The sequence below is a fragment of the Zootoca vivipara genome, chromosome 15, assembly GCF_963506605.1.
Source record: "Zootoca vivipara chromosome 15, rZooViv1.1, whole genome shotgun sequence".
NCBI classification, from domain to species: Eukaryota; Metazoa; Chordata; class Lepidosauria; order Squamata; family Lacertidae; genus Zootoca; species Zootoca vivipara.
Genome location: NC_083290.1, coordinates 1,372,898 through 1,390,400, shown reverse-complemented (window position 1 = coordinate 1,390,400; position 17,503 = coordinate 1,372,898). Strand labels below are relative to the sequence as shown.

At 51.9% G+C, this 17,503-nt stretch overlaps 3 protein-coding genes across 7 annotated transcripts in view; 2 read left to right on the top strand and 1 right to left on the bottom strand.

Annotated features, from left to right (window-relative positions):
• SEZ6 (seizure related 6 homolog) overlaps positions 1-258 on the top strand; it is a 28,829-nt gene extending 28,571 nt beyond the window's left edge. Inside the window, exon 15 of the mRNA XM_060268451.1 lies at positions 6-258. Coding sequence (XP_060124434.1) covers positions 6-258 — 253 coding nt within the window. The remainder of the gene's footprint in view (positions 1-5) is intronic.
• Positions 138-10,950, bottom strand: LOC132591198 (uncharacterized). 2 transcript variants are annotated; one of them, XM_060268450.1, is made up of 2 exons: positions 10,400-10,950; positions 138-766 (listed from the first exon to the last, which is right to left on the bottom strand). In XM_060268450.1, the coding sequence occupies exons 1-2, from the start codon at positions 10,847-10,849 to the stop codon at positions 455-457; spliced, it is 762 nt and encodes a 253-aa protein (XP_060124433.1). In that variant the 5' UTR covers positions 10,850-10,950; the 3' UTR covers positions 138-454. The 2 variants fall into 2 exon arrangements, 1 of the variants encoding a protein (XP_060124433.1); XR_009556817.1 differs by lacking the exon at positions 138-766 and adding an exon at positions 4,189-8,642 and having other exon boundaries at positions 10,400-10,944.
• The window catches only part of PHF12 (PHD finger protein 12), a 31,152-nt gene continuing 23,241 nt past the window's right edge, over positions 9,593-17,503 (top strand). For 3 of the 4 annotated variants that reach the window (XM_060268447.1, XM_060268449.1, XM_060268446.1), the window contains exons 1-2: positions 9,593-9,734; positions 9,873-10,255. In XM_060268447.1, the coding sequence (XP_060124430.1) occupies positions 9,669-9,734; positions 9,873-10,255 (449 nt within the window). In that variant the 5' untranslated portion in view covers positions 9,593-9,668. Of the gene's footprint in view, positions 9,735-9,872; positions 10,256-10,967; positions 12,243-17,503 lie in introns of those variants that run through there. The other variant, XM_035139186.2, reaches the window with a different exon arrangement.

The following is a 17,503-nucleotide window of genomic DNA, read 5'->3' as shown; positions in this document are numbered from 1 at the left end:
CCCAGACACCAAGGGAAGCCGTCGCTGCAGCTGCCCCTCTCGGGCTCCCACCCCTACGATCACATCACAGTGGACTCGGCCTTCGACAACCCCACCTACGAGACCGGAGTAAGTGCCAACTCCCTCCCTTTTATGAGCGCAGAGAAATGCGGAATCCCTCGTTCACGCGGGGCAGGGTTAACCTGCGGAACTCCCTCCCACAGGAGGCAGGGGTGGCCACCAACTTGGGTGGCTCCGGAAGAGGGTCGGGCAAATTGATGGAGGAGGAGGGGAGGGCTACAAGCCGCAAGGGGAGATATAGAAAGGGCTCTGGGGCTCAAATCCTGTGCTGGCCTTCCCATTGGGGCACCTGGGTGGCCGCTATGAGAACAGTGTGTTGGCCTGATCCTGCAGGACTCTTTTGTGATTTTCTGCCCCCCACAGCCCTTCCCCACAGACCAGGGGTCCCACTTCCTTAAGCTTCAGCCGAGGGGGACGGTGTGGGGCAGGGTGGGTGGGTGGCCTGCCTTGGTGCCATCAATCCAAGTGCCCAACCCTTTGCAGGCTTTTTTCTCTCCAGGAGGTCCGGGAGTATGAAGTCTCCATCTAGGGCAGGCGCCACTCTCGAGGGGGGAGCTGGAGGGGCAGGCCCTGCTCCCGGAACCACCACCGTGGCCGCCCTACGATGATCTGCTGCGCTCCCTTCGACGACTGACCGACTCCGTGGCTGGCTGACCCACACCCAGAAGGACTTGTAAATACCTCCTGCCCTGCCCTCCAGACAGACCTCCAGAGAGAGAGAGAGGAACATCAGGGTCCTGTGTGAGCTGGCAGATGGCGTACTTTCTCTCTGTATCCTTCCCCCTTCCCCGATTCCAAGGCTTCTCTACCCTCAGAGCCTAGCGCTGGAAGAGGGGCAAAATCTATGTTCCCTGCAGAGTGCTGCACCCCCAAACATCCTGCCACCAACTAGCCTGCATTGGATGCCACCCCCTCCTCAACACCACTTTCTCGAACCTCCCTGCCTCATTCTTAGCTACAACCATGGTTTACTGGAGGCGGCTCCACAGCCACGGTTTACTGGCAGTGACTCCACTACCATAGTTTACTGGAGGTGGCTCCACTACCATAATCTACTGGAGGCGGCTCCACAGCCATGGTTTACTGGAGGGGGTTCCAAAAAGCCATGGTTTACTGGAGATGCTATCACATCCTTGGTTTACTGGAGGCGGCTCCACAGCCACGGTTTACTGGCAGTGACTCCACTACCATAGTTTACTGGAGGTGGCTTCACTACCATAATCTACTGGAGGCGGCTCCGCAGCCATGGTTTACTGGAGGGGGTTCCAAAAAGCCATGGTTTACTGGAGATGCTATCACATCCTTGGTTTACTGGAGGCGGCTCCACAGCCACGGTTTACTGGCAGTGACTCCACTACCATAGTTTACTGGAGGTGGCTCCACTACCATAATCTACTGGAGGCGGCTCCACAGCCATGGTTTACTGGAGATGCTATCACATCCTTGGTTTACTGGAGGTGGCGCCATGGCCATTGAAGCCCTCACTTCGTTCGGATGCCGAAAATTCCAAGCCTGGGCTTCAGGTGCGTCTCTCGCCTCCTCTTCACTTCCACCTCCACAGACTGGTGTTTGCACAACTGAGCGGGCTTTTTCCTGCCCCTTTCTTGCAGGAACTGCGGAGCCACCCTCTTGCCTCTGGTCCTAGCCCACCCTTTTGGCCCCAGGCCCTGAGATTACCAGAAGTGAAAAAACGAAAAGCCCCCAAACAGTAGGACCAGCAACTCAAGGTTCAAAACATCACACAGGAATTTTACAAGGACTTTTTTTAAAAAAATAAAAAATTGAGAAGGTAACATGAATAAGGGAGGGAGATGTTTAACACCCACCAACCCCTTCTTGTGAGTCTTCCCTTTTGGGGGGCAGACGGGGAGTTTGAGCAAGTGGGGCATAGACCAGGCACACCCAAACTGCGGCCCTCCAGATGTTTTGGCCTACAGCTCCCATGATCCCTAGCTAACAGGGCCAGTGGTCGGGGAAGATGGGAACTGTAGTCCAAAACATCTGGAGGGCCAAAGTCTGGGGATGCCTGGCATAGACTCTGCCTCCCACGTTGCCCTCTAAGGAGGCCCTACAGGAAGTGTGGGGAGCTTTGCTTCCCATATGTTGCTGAACTACAATTCCCTTAATCCCTGGCCATTAGCCATGCTTGCAGGTGGGAGTTATAGTTTGGCAGCGCTTTGGGGAGGAGAAGCAAAGGTTTCCCAGAAGCCTGGTTATGGGTCACTGGGGAGGAGGGTGGGCCAATTGTGGCCCAGGAGGCGCCTGCCCTAGAAGGCTGGAACAGAGCCTAGGTAGGTGGCAAAGGGGTCTGGGGCTGCACAAGGAGAAAGTCAGTTTATTCCAGATGGAGGTGAAATTGGACTCTGGGTGCCCCTACACAACTCACGCGTTTTGAACCGAAAACACAACAGCAGCCCTTCGAAAATTCAAGCGTCTCGGAATTTTGCAAGGCGGTTCCGCCAGATGAGTAATGGGTGCAAGAAATATAGATATACACACATGGGCATAGTCCACATGCTAGCTGCCAGGGCATATATAGGAGGAAAGATAACGTGCAAATGGGCATTGTATGGAGTTGAGGGAGGGGTGCTTTGTTGAGCTATTTGCGGGAGGCAAAATGGCATATCCAAATGCGGCTACCGGAGGCTGCTGTGCTGAAACGCTGATGAATTTTCACGAGGACTTTAAAAGGGGGGGGGGAGGAATCCACAAGCTGCCGTGGAAATGTGGAGTCCTAAAGACATACCGTAGGCGTCCATGTGTCAAAAGCCAGGGTAAAGGGGTGCGTCTTTAGCAGTCGCCGACAGCTGCCTAAGGAAGATGCCAGGTACACTTCTGCGGGGAGGGAGTTCCTTGCACAGCTGAGGGGCCGCCGCAGAGAAGGCCCTCTTGCCCCCGAGCCACCACCGCCACCCACAAGCCTCTGAGGGTGAAGGAGCCACCCAGATCTCAGCACCCAAGGGGGTCTGTGGGCTAAGGAGGCAGACTTTCAGCGACTAGGGGGCAGGAGTCATTTAGGGCTTTAAAGACCAACGTGAGAACCGTGAATTGGGCTCAGAAATGAACTGCCAACCAGTGCAGATGTTTTAAAAGGAGGGTTGCCCTCTGGCTGGGAAACGATTCTCCTCCTGTGTTGTATAAATCCGGAAGGAAGATACCCTCTCTTTTTTTGGCCCAAGGGGGAAGATCCTTACCTGTCCCAATGGGTGAATATTGACAGGCAAGGAGCCCACCTGTCAGTCCTATGGTGCAGGTGATTGACAGGTGGTTTGCCCCACCCACCTATCAAAAGCCCCTATTACAGCGCTCCCAGGGTCTCGCAGGCCCCGACTCCTACTCTTCCTTACACCTGCATCACATGTGATCACAACAAACGGAAGAGAAGGGGGGGTGGGGGGGCTTGTTTTTGCAGACTTGCCAAACTGGGAGGGTTATCAAGCATCCAGAGCGAACCACCACACGCAGCTCACACACGCAGCTTCATTACACATTATATACGCTGGAACATTCAGGACAAGGTTAAACTGTGGAACTCCCTCCCACTGGAAGTAGTGATGGCCACCAACCTGGATGGCTTTCAGAGAGGATTGGACAAATTCATGGAGGAGGAGAGGGCTATTGAAGGCTACTAGCCCCTTGCCAAGTCCAGCAGGTCAGCACAAAGTATCCCTCGGCTGCCACGGTATTCCTTCCTGCAGGAGTGTTTGTGCTCATTCCGTTTCCCCACCAAACACAGCATCGCATAAGCCCAGAGTCCAATTATTTCCCCCTTCTGCATGGGAAACCTGGATAATGCACACGCCCACGCACACTTATTTCACAGCACAAGGCACCAGTCCTCGTCGAGTTCTGCTGCTGGCATGGCGCTTTTATGTATTTAATTAGAATTTAATTTATTTTAATTTATTATAGCCGTGATACCTACATTGCAGGGGGTTGAACTAGATGATCCTTGGGACCCCCCCCCCAACTCTATGAGTCTACGTGCAACATATATAGAGATGCAGCATAAAAGGAAAGAGGGACGGGGAAGGATGAGGAAAGGAAAACGACCTGGGCACAAGCGTTTTGAATGTGGCTAACGCACCTTCCGTTTGCACAGCCAGCTCACCCTTCCCTTCCTACCCTCTTACTTGCGCGGAGCGGGGGGGGGGGAGTAATAGCAGGGAGTTGCCAGTCTCCACCCCACATCCCTGATGCATTTTCTGCCAAGCTGGCTCAATTCTTCTGGAAACTGGTGGGGAGGGGGGGACATTATGTCAACCTTGGGTTCTGGGCCAGCATTAGTACTCTGGGATATGGGGCAGCCCCTTGGCTTCTGTCTGTAGCGACTACCCTCCAAGGCGAGCCTAGGCGGTGGGTTTGGGGGGGAAGGCCCCCTCCCAGAGCCCCTCCTCGCCTTCCCTCGTCTGCTTAGCCAACCAGGTAGGTCTGGACCCCTTCTCTATGAGAAGCGGCCTCTCCAGGTGGGCTCTTGGGGGCGAGAGGGTGGACTAGGTATCTGTTTGGGGAGGAGGGGTCTTGTCTCGCTCCCCTCGCCCTAGCCATGCGGGAAGATTTTTACCTGTAGAGTGTAAAATAGAGTAAAATTCTCAGTTGTTCAGCCTGTTTTTGGGGGTGGGGAGGGGAAACAGGGGTGGGGGGGTTGAGGGGAAAGAACCGACCTTTTGGATTGTTTAATGAATAAAACTGGTGTTTTGGAAGAATCCGATGTGCTGTGATTGAATTGCGTCCTACAGGCCTGGCGCCAGCAGCCGGCCATCTCTAGCGTTGCAGTTGGGGTAAATGAAGATTACGAGAGGACAGAGGTGTTGCTGTTCACACACACACACACACCCCTGCTAAAACGTACCCCACCCATGGCAGCTGAAAAAATAGTTGTGCTATCTGCAGTTGTTGAGGGTGGGCAGCCCTGGTGTTCTTGGAAGAGCCTTTCTTGGGGGTGAGGGGTGTCAGTGCTAGTTCCATATTAAGCAGAGGGTTCCAGATAAAATACCTTCATCTTCTAATTCCCAGTTGGTTTACTTTTTATTTCATAAAATCTATACACCGCTGAATTGCAAAAAACAAAACAAAATCGGTTTACAGAAAACAAAACTATCACTAAGAAATATTGTTGTTGCTGTTTAGTCGTTTAGTCGTGTCCGACTCTTCGTGACCCATGGACTAGAGCACGCCAGGCACTCCTGTCTTGCACTGCCTCCCGCAGTTTGGTCAGACTCATGTTCGTAGCTTCGAGAACACTGTCCAACCATCTCGTCCTCTGACGTCCCCTTCTCCTTGTGCCCTCCATCTTTCCCAACATCAAGGTCTTTTCCAAAGATTCTTCTCTTCTCATGAGGTGGCCAAAGTATTGGAGCCTCAGCTTCAGGATCTGTCCTTCCAGGGAGCACTCAGGGTTGATATCCTTCAGAATGGAGAGGTTTGATCTTCTTGCAGTCCATGGGACTCTCAAGAGTCTCCTCCAGCACCATAATTCAAAAGCATCAATTCTTCGGCAATCAGCCTTCTTTATGGTCCAGCTCTCACTTCCATACATCACTACTGGGAAAACCATAGCTTTAACTATACGGACCTTTGTAGGCAAGGTGATGTCTCTGCTTTTTAAGATGCTGTCTAGGTTTGTCGTTGCTTTTCTCCCAAGAAGCAGGCGTCTTTTAATTTCATGACTGCTGTCATCATCTGCAGTGATCAAGGAGCCCAAGAAAGTAAAATCTCCCACTGCCTCCATTTCTTCCCCTTCTATTTGCCAGGAGGTGATGGGACCAGTGGCCATGATCTGGGTTTTTTTGATGTTGAGCTTCAGGCCATATTTTGCGCTCTCCTCTTTAATTCCTCCTCGCTTTCTGCCATCAAGGTTGTGTCATCTGCATATCTGAGGTTGTTGATAGCTCATAGCTTCTCTGAGTTATTCAAGCCCCTTCGCCACGACAAGACATTGATCCATGAAGGGGTAAGAAATATTAAACGCAATAATTTGAGACTTTTGAAAAGACTAAAAAAAACCATCCGCTTTCCAAACCTCTGGGTAGGCCTGCCTAAGGAAAAATGTTTTTAGCAGGAGCTGAAGAGAGTGCAAGGAAGGAACCTGCTCGGTGTCAATAGGCAGGGAGTTCCAAAGTTCCACTCACAAAATTGAGCTTGTACAAAATGAGGAACGGTTTCCACAGATCGAAGCAGCCAAGTGGGTGCATATGAGCCAAGGCAGTGTACTTCCCATAAAAACAAAGCTTTTCTACGGGATCCTTCCCCATGGAATCTATAGCCATGTCTACCCAATACAATTAAAGCACTATGATAGCACTTCCCCCAATGAATTCTGGGAGCTGTAGTCTGTTCAGAGTGCTGAGAGCTGTAAGGAGACCTACACTGACTGGCAGGAGCAATCTGGAGAATGGACCCCTGCAGAAGCCCCTGCCCCAGGAGGAAGCCCATGTCCTGCTATTCATCCTCCTCGCTTCAGCGTGCCTGGACACAGCCTTTCTGCCAAGGCACCCAAAGTAGTTTTCAGTTTCGAAATGCTAAAATAGATAAATGGTACAAGATCATAGTTAAAGCTATGGTTTTCCCAGTAGTGATGTATGGAAGTGAGAGCTGGACCATAAAGAAGGCTGATCGCCGAAGAATGGATGCTTTTGAATTATGGTGCTGGAGGAGACTCTTGAGAGTCCCATGGACTGCCAGAAGATCAAACCTATCCATTCTGAAGGAAATCAGCCCTGAGTGCTCCCAGATGATTTGAACCCTGGCCTTTTCCCCAGGCCCTGGTCTGACACCCAAGCCACTACCCCACGCGGGCTCTCACATGCACCAAACCTAAGCATTTAGGAACACGGAAAACACAAGGTGCTTTGGTTTCAAGAGAACTGGAACTTCAAGGAAACCAACTGAGGTGCACAGAGAATGACAGATCTAGCTGAAAGGCAACACAACAGATTATTATTATTATTATTATTATTTATTCAATTTGTATACTGCCCTATACCCACAGGTCTCCCGGCTGTTTGCAGCATAAAATCACAATATAAAAACACTAAATACATCATAAAAATCAAAACGAGAACAATCCATCATCTTTCAAACAGCCTCATTACAATAAGCACCATTGCCCACAGCGTGTTTACTTACCCTGGTGTAAAAAAGGCTTGTATAAAAGCCATTTTGCTTATGCGAACAAATTAAGGAATAAAACAATAATCACAATTGATTGCCTCGAATCTATTCAACTGTCAAGATAAAGATCAGATCTGCACTGATTGGTGCAATGCAGCCCTAATTATTACTATTACTATTGTATACGGTAATTGTAATACTTAGGGCTGCATTGCTCTGGTCCATGGGGTCACGAAGAGTCGGACAAGACTAAATGACTGAACAACCACATTGTATAATTATGAGAACATTGTACAACTATGAGATAATCTATAATCTAGGAAGGTTGCATACTCATGGAAAGGGGTGTGTTTGTGAGAGAACGTGTATGTAACTATCTGGAAGCGACCCTTTGCAGTTCTGAACACTGTGGTGTAAGATATTTATCTATGGCATTTATATCCCCCTTTTCTTCTCCGAGGAGCTCAAGCTGGCGTACATAGTTCTCTCCCTCTCCAATCAGCCCCCACAACAACTCTGTGAGGTGGGTTAAACTGGGGCAGTGACTGGCCCTCGATTCAAAAACATGAGGACTAGAATCTTAACTTTATTTTTAGAGGAAGGGCCGTAGCTCAGGGCAGGGGAAGAGCATCTCCTTTGCAGGCAGGTCTCAAGTTCAATCCCCAGGGGCATCTCCAGGTGTAGGAAAGGTCCTCATAAGGGGCAGCATAAGGCAGATTCCCATGTTCCTGTCCGTTCGCCCTTGGGTGCTTGGCAGGTGGCCAGGCGAGAGAGGGGCAGGGGAGCAGGGGTTGGGGGAATTCGCGTGCCGGAGGACTAGGGCCTGGGTTCAAATCCCTACTCGGCCATGAAACGCACTGAGTGACCTTGAGCCTCTTAGGCGAAACTACCTCGCAGGGTTGTTGTGGGGATTAAATGAGGAGAGGTAGAGAACCACGTGCACGCCACCTGGGACGGCCTCCTACATGCCTACCAGATATACTAGGATTCCCGGGTCAATCAAGCCATAACTTTCTATTATCTCTTAATGAGGATCTTTTGCAACTCCCGCGAGAGGACTTAAAAACAAAGCTTCAAAAAGAACCGCGAAATCCGGGCTGCGGACAAAAGAACTGAGCCTCGCTGTACCCACCTCTCGGCAAAGGAGGCAGGACCCCGCCCACTTGCAGAGCGCTCCTTCCAACGCGCACGCGCAATCTCAGCCCGCCGCTTTCGGCCCTTTGTGCGCACGCGTTAGAAGTGGCGGCGATCGCGCCCGTCAGGTAGTCCATGTTGTGCGCATGCGCGAGAGCGGTCGTCTGAGCTTGACCGCCGCTGCGTCGAAACAAGGGGGGGGGGAAGAGGCGGAACTGCGGCTGCGTTGAAAGAGCAACTAGTGTACTGTATTCCTTTTCTAGAAACCGCTGCGTACGATCTGTTTCATAATTGTTAGAAAAAGGTTGCTTCATTTGATTTCGTGAAGTTCAACACTGTAAACAGAGGGAAGAAAGCGGTTATTGAGCGTGCGCAGAAAGCAGAGTGCAAAAAAAACCACCCAGGACTGAGTACGCATGCGTAGAAAGGGTAAAACAAGAGCTAGATTGCGCATGCGTTGAAAGGAAACGTATTTAGCACTAGGCATGCGTACAAAAAGGAAACACGGAGCAAGGTTGCACACGCGCAGAAAAAAACCGGAGGGATATGGAGCGAGGACTACGCATGCGTACGAAAGGGAGCGGGGACAGTGCGTGTTTAGAAATGGAGAACCGATTGCCTATCGGTAAAAAAAAAGGGGGAGCGAGAACTACGCATGTGCAGGAAAAGAAGGGGGAAACTGCGCGTGCGCAAAGGACGGGCTGTCGAACGCCTGAAAAGAGGGGGAGATAAATAAATAAATAAGGGCATCCAAAGTGTCGTTCACCCCCCCAACCACCATTCCCTGCGTCTGCGCAGATAGCACCCTCCTCCGCGCGCATGCTCCTGGGGCGTCGGGGAGGGCGCTGTGCGCCTGCGCGACGAGCGCTGTGGCTACGGCGGCAGCGGCGACTACGGCGGCGGGGCCCTGCGAGTGAGGAGGCGGCGGCGGCGCCCGTCAGATCCCGCTCGCCTTTTCCCTCAGGAGCCGGCGGCGAGGAGCAAGAGGAGGAGCCCGAGAAGGCAACGGCGGCGGCGGGAGCAGCGCGGGCCCCGCCCCCTGTCATGGCAGCCGTCCCCTCAGCCTTCCCGGGGCCGCTCCGGGCAGCAGCAGCGCTGGCGGCGGAGGCAGCGGCGGCGGCGGCCAGGCCCGTCGGGTAGGAGGCCGCGGGACGAGGCCCAGCAGGGCAGCAGCGATACCGGAGACCCGGCGCCAGGAGCAGGAGGCGGCAGCAACGGAGGGGACGAAGGGCGGCCTGTCAGCGACCGGGAGGCGCCGGAGGAGCAGCGCCAGGGGCGGCGGCGGCGCTCCCTTCCCCCGCCCCGGTTCCCGCCCGCCCTCCGCCGGGGCCGCCGCCGGCCCTGCGCGGCGCCGCTGTTGGATGTGGGAGAGGATGGAGGCCAAGACGGTGGTCTACGACCTGGACACGTCCGGGGGGCTGATGGAGGTGAGCGGAGGGGGAGGGCGCGCGGGCGGCGGCGGCGGCGGGAGGGCCCCCTCCTCCTCCTCCTCGGCCCCCTCTTGCTCCCCCTCCTCCGGTCTCCATCCCGCTCACCCCTTTCTTCCTCTTTCCTTGACATGGCAGCAAATCCAGGCGCTACTGGCGCCTCCCCGGAGCGACGACGGCGCCGGCGCGGGAGGCAGCGAGAAGCGGAGCCGCCGGCCGGACCGCAGCGGGGACCACCACCAGCACCACCACCACCCGCAGCACCATCACCACCAGCAGCACCACGCGTCGCCGCACCGCCACCACCACCCGGCGCACCACCAGCAGCACCACCACCACCCCTCGCACGGCGGAGACCGGCAGCAGCAGCAGCACCACCCGGCGCACCAGCACCACCACTCGGGCCAGCAACAGCGCCGGAGCGGCCGCGCCACCAACCACGACAGCTGCGACAGCTGCAAGGAAGGCGGCGACCTGCTCTGCTGCGACCACTGCCCGGCCGCCTTTCACCTCCAATGCTGGTGAGAGACAGAGAGGAGGGGAGAAAAACGCGCGCCTCCGAATTGGAGTCACTCCGGGTCCTCCTTCCACCCATCCCCGCCTTCGCATCCCTTGCCCTTCCTGCCAGCCATTTGCATGCGATCTTCCCTGCAAACCCCGCTTACTTTTCTTTCCTTTTTTTGCCGATCCGGAGTCATTCCAAATCTCCCTTCCCTCCACCTCCCGTAGTATCCATGCCCTGCTGTTTCTTGCCGATTTCGGAGTCTCCTCCTTTTCTCCTCCTCTGCGCCAATTCGGGGTCGCTCCGGCTTGCCGCGTCCTCCGCGCTCCGCTTTCTCCCCGCCCCCGCGGAAAGGTCCCGTTATAATCTCTCGTGCGGCGCTGCTGCTGGCTGTTTCTCTCTGTGTTTTTGCGCGGGCGGAAACTCGTCGGGCCCGACCGGCTACTGTTGTTGTTGCTGGGTGGTAGTGTTTTTTTCCCTCCCCGCCGGCCACAGGCGACGCGCTCCGGCGCTCCGCCCTCGCTGACTCGCTCGCTGGCGGCTTTCTTTTTTTCTCCCAGCCGGGCCCCGCTTTGCTCCTGACAACATGGCGACCTGCCTGAAATTGTTGCATTTTATTCCCAGCGCCATTTTGCCCATCTGGTCTCCTCTGGTGCCGCCGCCGTCCCTCCCCCGCCCCGCCCCCTTTGCATGCCGCGATCGGTGCTCGAGCCCCCTTTTCCCGGCCTTCCCCCGGCCGATCGCTCGCTCGCTCCCTCCGCCTGGCTCCAACCCGGCCTTTTGGGCGATCGCTGCCTTGCAGCAGAGAGAGGAGGGGGGGCAGGCTACCAAGGCCACCCTGGAGAGGGCAGGGCTCCGGGCCTGCTGCAGGTCCGTGCAAGCTTCCTCCCGAGGAAACTGGCACGGGGGGCACTCAGGGTCGGGCTCCTCCCTCCCTCCGCATCTTTTGTTGATTTGCCAAATTGTTGGGATGCTTGTGGAGAGAGCTCGTTTGCAGGTTTCCGGAGCCCATTGTTCCAGCCCTGGGGAGCCTCTCCGTGTTCTCAGTCGCAACTAGGCCTGAGCCCTTGGTAATTCAGGCCCAGGGAAATACGGTGTGTTTGTGGTCTGATTGGTTAGCTGTTAACTTCTGGGCTAGCATGTTCAGGCCCTGAGGAGCTTGCCACAGACAAGCTCTCCTTTATTTTTATTCTCTCTCCCCCTCTTGTATAAGGAAAGGGAAGTGGGTGTCCATAAAAGGAAGCTGGTCTTATTGGCCACACTCTTCTGCGTGCTTCAGGATCTCAGTTGTTGGCAAAACCTTGAAGGCGCTTGGGGAAACACAGAGGCTGGCAAAGGGGAATCCTTAACTCTTGCTGCGTTTTGCTTTTTTCGTTTGTTTTAATGGTTCGTTGCTAGAACTGAATTAGTTGCCTGGTTCTGTATTGTGGGGGGCTCCTGTCTATATACACAATCTTGACTTGGTGATCAAGGAGGGGGAGAAAGCTGTGAGGTTCATAAGCGAATGTGGCAAAAGTTACTGAGCTCCTAAAATAGGGGGAAGCCATGCCCTTATCCAGACTGGAGGTTTCTGGGGGAGCGTCTGAGTTTGTTGCCCTGGTATCCCCACCCTTCAACTGGGAGGGAAGGGAGAAAGGCATCTTGGGACAAATTCTCCTGTTTATTCTGCTGATAGGCTACTTTGATTGAGGAAGACAGTTCTACAATTACGGTAATAGCAGCGATGTGGTTCTTCATTGGAATATTCTCTCTCTCTCTCTCTCTCTCTCTCTCACACACACACACACACCCCGTCAACAGAGCAGAGGCGGCCTTCCTGTTGGTGAACTGAGACTGGTTTGCCCTGTGCTTTTGCGTGTGCATCAGCCATTTTGCCTCCTGGCAAGCAAGATGCTTGAGGCTTTGCATCTATGTCTGTCTCCATCATGGTCACTTCACTAGGGATGGTTAAAGACTGCTGTGAGCTTCCCCTGCTGAAAGTGTGTGGCTCTTACACTGAATTGGGGGTGGGTACGGCCATCTTTATCATTTGCTTTTGTTTATTCCCCTCCCCCCCCCCCCGATTTTATACACTTCCATATGCGCTGGATTTTATGCAGTTTGTCTGGTATATGTTTTACTTTGATACTCCTTTCTGTGGCGTTAAACTCCCTGCATTCATGGGTATTGAGCCTGTTTCCCTCCGTGCTCAGATGCAAATGGATTTGTTGCATTTCCTGGCTTTCAAGTTCAAGCAAACATTTGTGCATTTAAAGCACTGGAAATAACTGAGCCATTGCCATTGAATCTCACAGTTCATTTTGGGTATCCTCTTGTAGCAAAGAGCAGTGGGCAGCTGGACTTCAGAACCTTACCCAAATTTGGAAGGGGCAGGAGAGAGAGAGAAGTGCAGTAATGGGTTTGGGGAAAGTATGTTCTCTCTAACTAGCCAAAATTTGAGGTCATTTTAATTCTACCCTCACCCACTCCTTCAAAAATAAATAATTTTAAGGGGGAAGTAGACATCATGGTGAGACTGGGAGGGGCTTTGAGCTCAGGAGGAAGTCTGTGGCTGATTTCCAGAAAAAGAAGAAAGAGACCAGGATGAGCAAACTTGTGGACTCTTGGTGGAAGGGAGGGGACAGCCGTACCATCTGGAAAATGAGGGCATAAGTGTTTTGTTTTGTCTCAGAGTCTGTCTTGCCCCTTACGCAAAATATATGGCATTTGAACACAACCTTTGCCAAGCTGGTGCCTTCTGGCATGGCCAGGATGACTGTGGCTGATGGGAGCTGTAGTCCAAAACATCTGGAGGGCACCAGGTTGTCAAAGGCAGCTCTAAGCATTAGGAGTGCCCGTGGGAGAGAGATGGGGGCTGCCTGTCATTCTTTGCTCTTTCCAGCTGGAGTTGAGCTGCTCTCCCATTGTGATTTCACTCAGATGGGCTGTGGGGTCTGGCTTGTCCTCTGTGGTGTAATTTGTACCAGAAGGGTTACAGTTGGGAATGAGCTCTGACGCTGATAGTTTTCCCTTCGGCTCAGACTGTTCTGCTTGTGTTAGGTACTCAAAACTTTCTATGCAAAAATGTCAGGAGACTGCAGGGAGCTGCTTAGTGCACTGAATGTTTTGCCTTTTTTATCTTCACAATAACCCTGTGAGGTAGACCAGGATGAAAAAGAGAGGGAACCCAGTTTGTTTTGTGGTTCTTGGAAATCTGAACCAAAGACTTTCCCACATCTCCATCCCATCTGCTTTGCATTCACTCTACTCTTAGCTCAAGCAGGTTAAAATACTCTCTTATATATTGAGAGCATGCTGCTGCTGCTGCTGCTGTTTAATCTTAAGCTTTTTGTGCATGCCTGGGCCAGCCTGCTTGCAAATACGTAGCTAGTGGGGCCTAGTAAACGGTGCAGTACATGCATGCTTTTGTGGCCTTCTCAGGTGAACTGCATCTGGAGGTACAAGTACGGTAGCATATATAAAAAATACCTAGTAGGAGCTGTTTATCTGGAACTTTATTTTGTTCCCCCCACTCAAACCTTTGCTTATACACATCTAGTCTCCTTTTTCCCACTTAAATCATCTCTCTCTCTCTCTCTCTCTCTCTCTCTCTCTCTCACACACACACACACACACACACACCTCCTTTCCCTCCCTGTGCTCCCAAGTGAATTTCTAATCTTGCGGTGGAGCTCAGCTCACCAAAGGCCACCTCCCCCTCATGACCACCGACTGTGATTTCGCTGAGGAATTACAAGAATGTCGGTGAAGTGAAGGTGGTTTTCTGTGTAAAACAGGTAACTAGCAAACAAATAAATCAGTGGCAGTTGCAGAATGCGGGGCAGGTGAACTGGCTTTTCTCCAGGATGTAAAAGCCTCCTCCGAACTTAGTGAGCCATGCTATCCATCTGGGTCAAATCCCATTTATAGCTTCCTGTTTGGCTCTCAAGTAAGGATCGCTATAGCAATGCAAGGCGTATGGTGAAAGTGAATATCGTGTAAGATAATTTAAATGGTCGTGCCCAGGTTCCTCCCCCACCAACTTAAATGTGTCTCCATTCCAGATTATTTCTGTGATTCTGTCTCTTTTCTGGGGACTGCTTGCTATCTTCTCAGGTTACTGCTTTGAGGGCACTGGATCAGCCTCCTCAGCCTGGTTTTTTGACTCAGCGCCTCAATATAGGGCTGTCGTTTTTAAAGAGCTAGAGTGAGCTTCTCTGAAAATGAAGACCTGGCAAAGCAACTGCAGAGTCCAGCCTGCTCTTATTTATTCATTTTTGTGCCATCTGCAGTGGTTTGAAATAGCCTAATTTATTTCCTTGCCTCACACGGACTGGGCATTCTCCTTGCCTTCCTAGGGTAGCCTTTGGGTGTTCATTGCCTTCACGTGAGTTCATTGCCTCTCTCTTTACTGTTCACTCTGCCTGTCTCCATTCCATTCTTTATAGAAACATGGAAGAAGGAATTCGCTTCCTCCTGTCGTCACATAGAAGCAGTCTTGACAGGTTTATTAATACTTTATGATTCTGATTTGTTTTTGTTTTTTAACCTGTCATTTGGCCCTAGGAACATAGAAAGCTGCCTTATGCTGAGCCATTGGTCCATCTATCTAGCTCATCATTGTCTACACCAGGGGCGGGGAGCCTCCATCCCACAGGCCTAATCCTGCTCGCCAGGCCTCTGCACTTGGCCCATCAAGCCATTTCAAGCAAGCCACAGTTGCTTGCCCTACACCTGACATCATATCGTCTGGTTATCAGGCATCTGGGAAGTGCTGCCCAGGGGACTTTGACAAGTGTCAGTCACCTGATGCCATTTCGATGTCAGGTGATTGATAGGTGGGTTGCCCTGCAGGGGAAGATAAGGATCTGGCCTATCAGGCCAGAAAGGTTTCCCACCCCTAGTGTGCACTGACCGGCAGTGCCTGTCTTCTGATTTCCCAGCCCTACCTAATACCAAAGAAGATTAGAGAAATGCATGGAGGAGAGGGCTAGGATGGCTAACAGGCACGATGGCTCTGCTCTGCCGCCTTGGTTGGAGGCAGCAATGGTTCTGAATACCAGTTGCTGGAAACAGCAGGAGAGGCGAGTGTTGTTGTGCTCCAGTTGTGCTTGTGGGCTTCCCATTGGGGCATCTGGCTGGCAACTGTTTGTGAGCATAGGATGCATTGGCCTGATCCAGCGGACTTGCCTGAATATTATTGCCACCCTCCTCCTCCTCCTCCTCCTTCTCCTCTCAGTGTTTCAAATGTGTAGTGTGACACACAGGGCATTGCTCCAGGTGTGTATAGGGAAAAGCATTTCCCAAATGGTTTTCTGGTGCCTGCTTGAGGCTCTTCAGCGTGCAGATTCCTTTAAAATCAGCGGCTGTCAGCTAATGGCTCCTTATGGTTTTCAGCTTGCTAGGAGGGGCTGTATACTTGGTTGTGGAGCAAATATTCGGCTCCTGGATTGTGACAGCAGGTGTTGGGAAGGTTCTCTGCCAGAGACCCTGGAGAGCAGGAGCCCGTCAGAATAGACAGTTCTGGACTGAATGGACCTGTGGTAGGTAGAAGCTTTGCATCTTCAATTTCCCTCTTTGTTAACACCAGTAATATATATGGCAAGTGCACTGGGAGGGGGGGGGTTGTGTCTTTGAAGCTGGAAGCGGTTGGCTGGGCTGCCTAATGTCACAGCTTGTTGTGGCAGGCAGGAGGGTCCCTGGCCAAGCCAGTCAGATTCCTTGGCAGGCGCTGAGTGAGTGAGCTGTTAGAATCCCAGGAAAAGGGCAAGCCTGGCTGGAGGGCCCATAGAGAAACAAAGGGGGCAGAGGGGAGGCTGAAGGAAGTAGAAAGATCTGGGAAGGCTTCTGTGATTGGCTTCTGGTGATGGTAATAGGGGAGCCTTTGGAAAGGAGACGTTGTGCATAGGAGTTATGGGTGGCAGGAAATGCACATTGATTTCATGTAATGAACCAAGTCTCTGGTTTCACAGTCTCTATATCATTCCTATCAGTGATGTTGCATTTTCTCCTACGGTGATCAAGCCTTCATTCAGAATCATTACTGCAAAGAGCCAGCTATTAGTTATACTGTACACACACAGCATTAAAGGGAACAGTTTTGAACAAGGATAACCTTCTGGGTTCACAGTAACGTCTGCTGTTATATCACCTTAGAGAGAGTTTCATCAAGTATCTTTTTCAAATGCAGCTTTTTCCCTTTCACATACTCTGTTATATCATCAATGTAAGTTATAAAAAGAATACTCCACCCTTTCTTCATAAATGAGCTCTGCACATCAATTAACAACACAGCCAGAAGCAATATAAAACAAAATAGATAATCAGAAAAGAAGAAGCAGTACGGGCAACACAGAAAGAAATTACTGTAATAACAATCTCAAGCTTTGCCAATTTCAAAACGTATTGGAAAATGCCAGGATTCACACCTGAAGGCAATATAGTATTGGAGCTAGGCAAGTCTCCCTTTGGGGGGGGCATTCCACAGAGCTAGTGTCACCTCTGAAAAGACCCTGCTCCTGGTAAATTCATGCCAGAAATCAGCAGACGAGGGCACCTAGAGCAGCCCCTCTTTGTTAAATGTCAGGACTGTGTTGCAGGGCAGAGTGTTTTTCCCAGCAGCTAGGCCCCAAGCCGTTTAGGTCTTTATAAGCAAGGAGCAGCACTTGGAATTGAGTCTGGTAACAAAGCAACAACCAGTGCAGCTCACATCATTTCTAGAGTCATGTGCTCCTGAACATCCAATCGCAGCCAGTATCTGGTGCCTGCATTTTGCACCAGCTGAATGTTTGCAGACTCTTCAAGGGCAGCCCAGGTAAAGAGTGTGCTACAGTAATGAAGCCTGGAAATTTACTTGGCCATGAACAGACTCGGCTGGTGATGGTCATCGCCATGACTATTGAGTGACGCCTTCCGTTTCTCCTTCCCGTGATGGTTTTCAGTGAAGCAAGTTGACATATTCAGCTGGTCATTGATCAAGAGATGTGTGGGCCATTTATTGATTGCAGACAGTGTGTGCAAAAGTGAAGTGCTTTCGTGGGCAAACTGAGCGAAGTTATTCTACGTGAATGTTACAGAAGCAAGCTCCCTTCTCTGAAGTTTGCTGTGGGAAAGGAGAAGAGCCATGTTTGAAAACTGCCTTTGTTTACTTCATTTTGTGGGTTCTGTTCCCATAGTTGGAGTGGATCCTATCATACTTGAAGTCCTTGGAGGTCTAACTGATTAAATCAGTCCAAGGCAGGTGAAAGACCAAGAATTCTGGAGCTTCCAGAAGTCATAAACTCTGGTT

Excerpts from the sequence above, each read along its gene's own strand:
- LOC132591198 (XM_060268450.1), bottom strand. The coding sequence starts at position 10,849 with ATGCAACAATTTCAGGCAGGTCGCCATGTTGTCAGGAGCAAAGCGGGG. Across the intron at positions 767-10,399 it reads GGCAAAAAAAGGAAAGAAAA|GTCTGTCTGGAGGGCAGGGC; the intron begins GTAAGCGGGGTT and ends CTCTCTCTGGAG.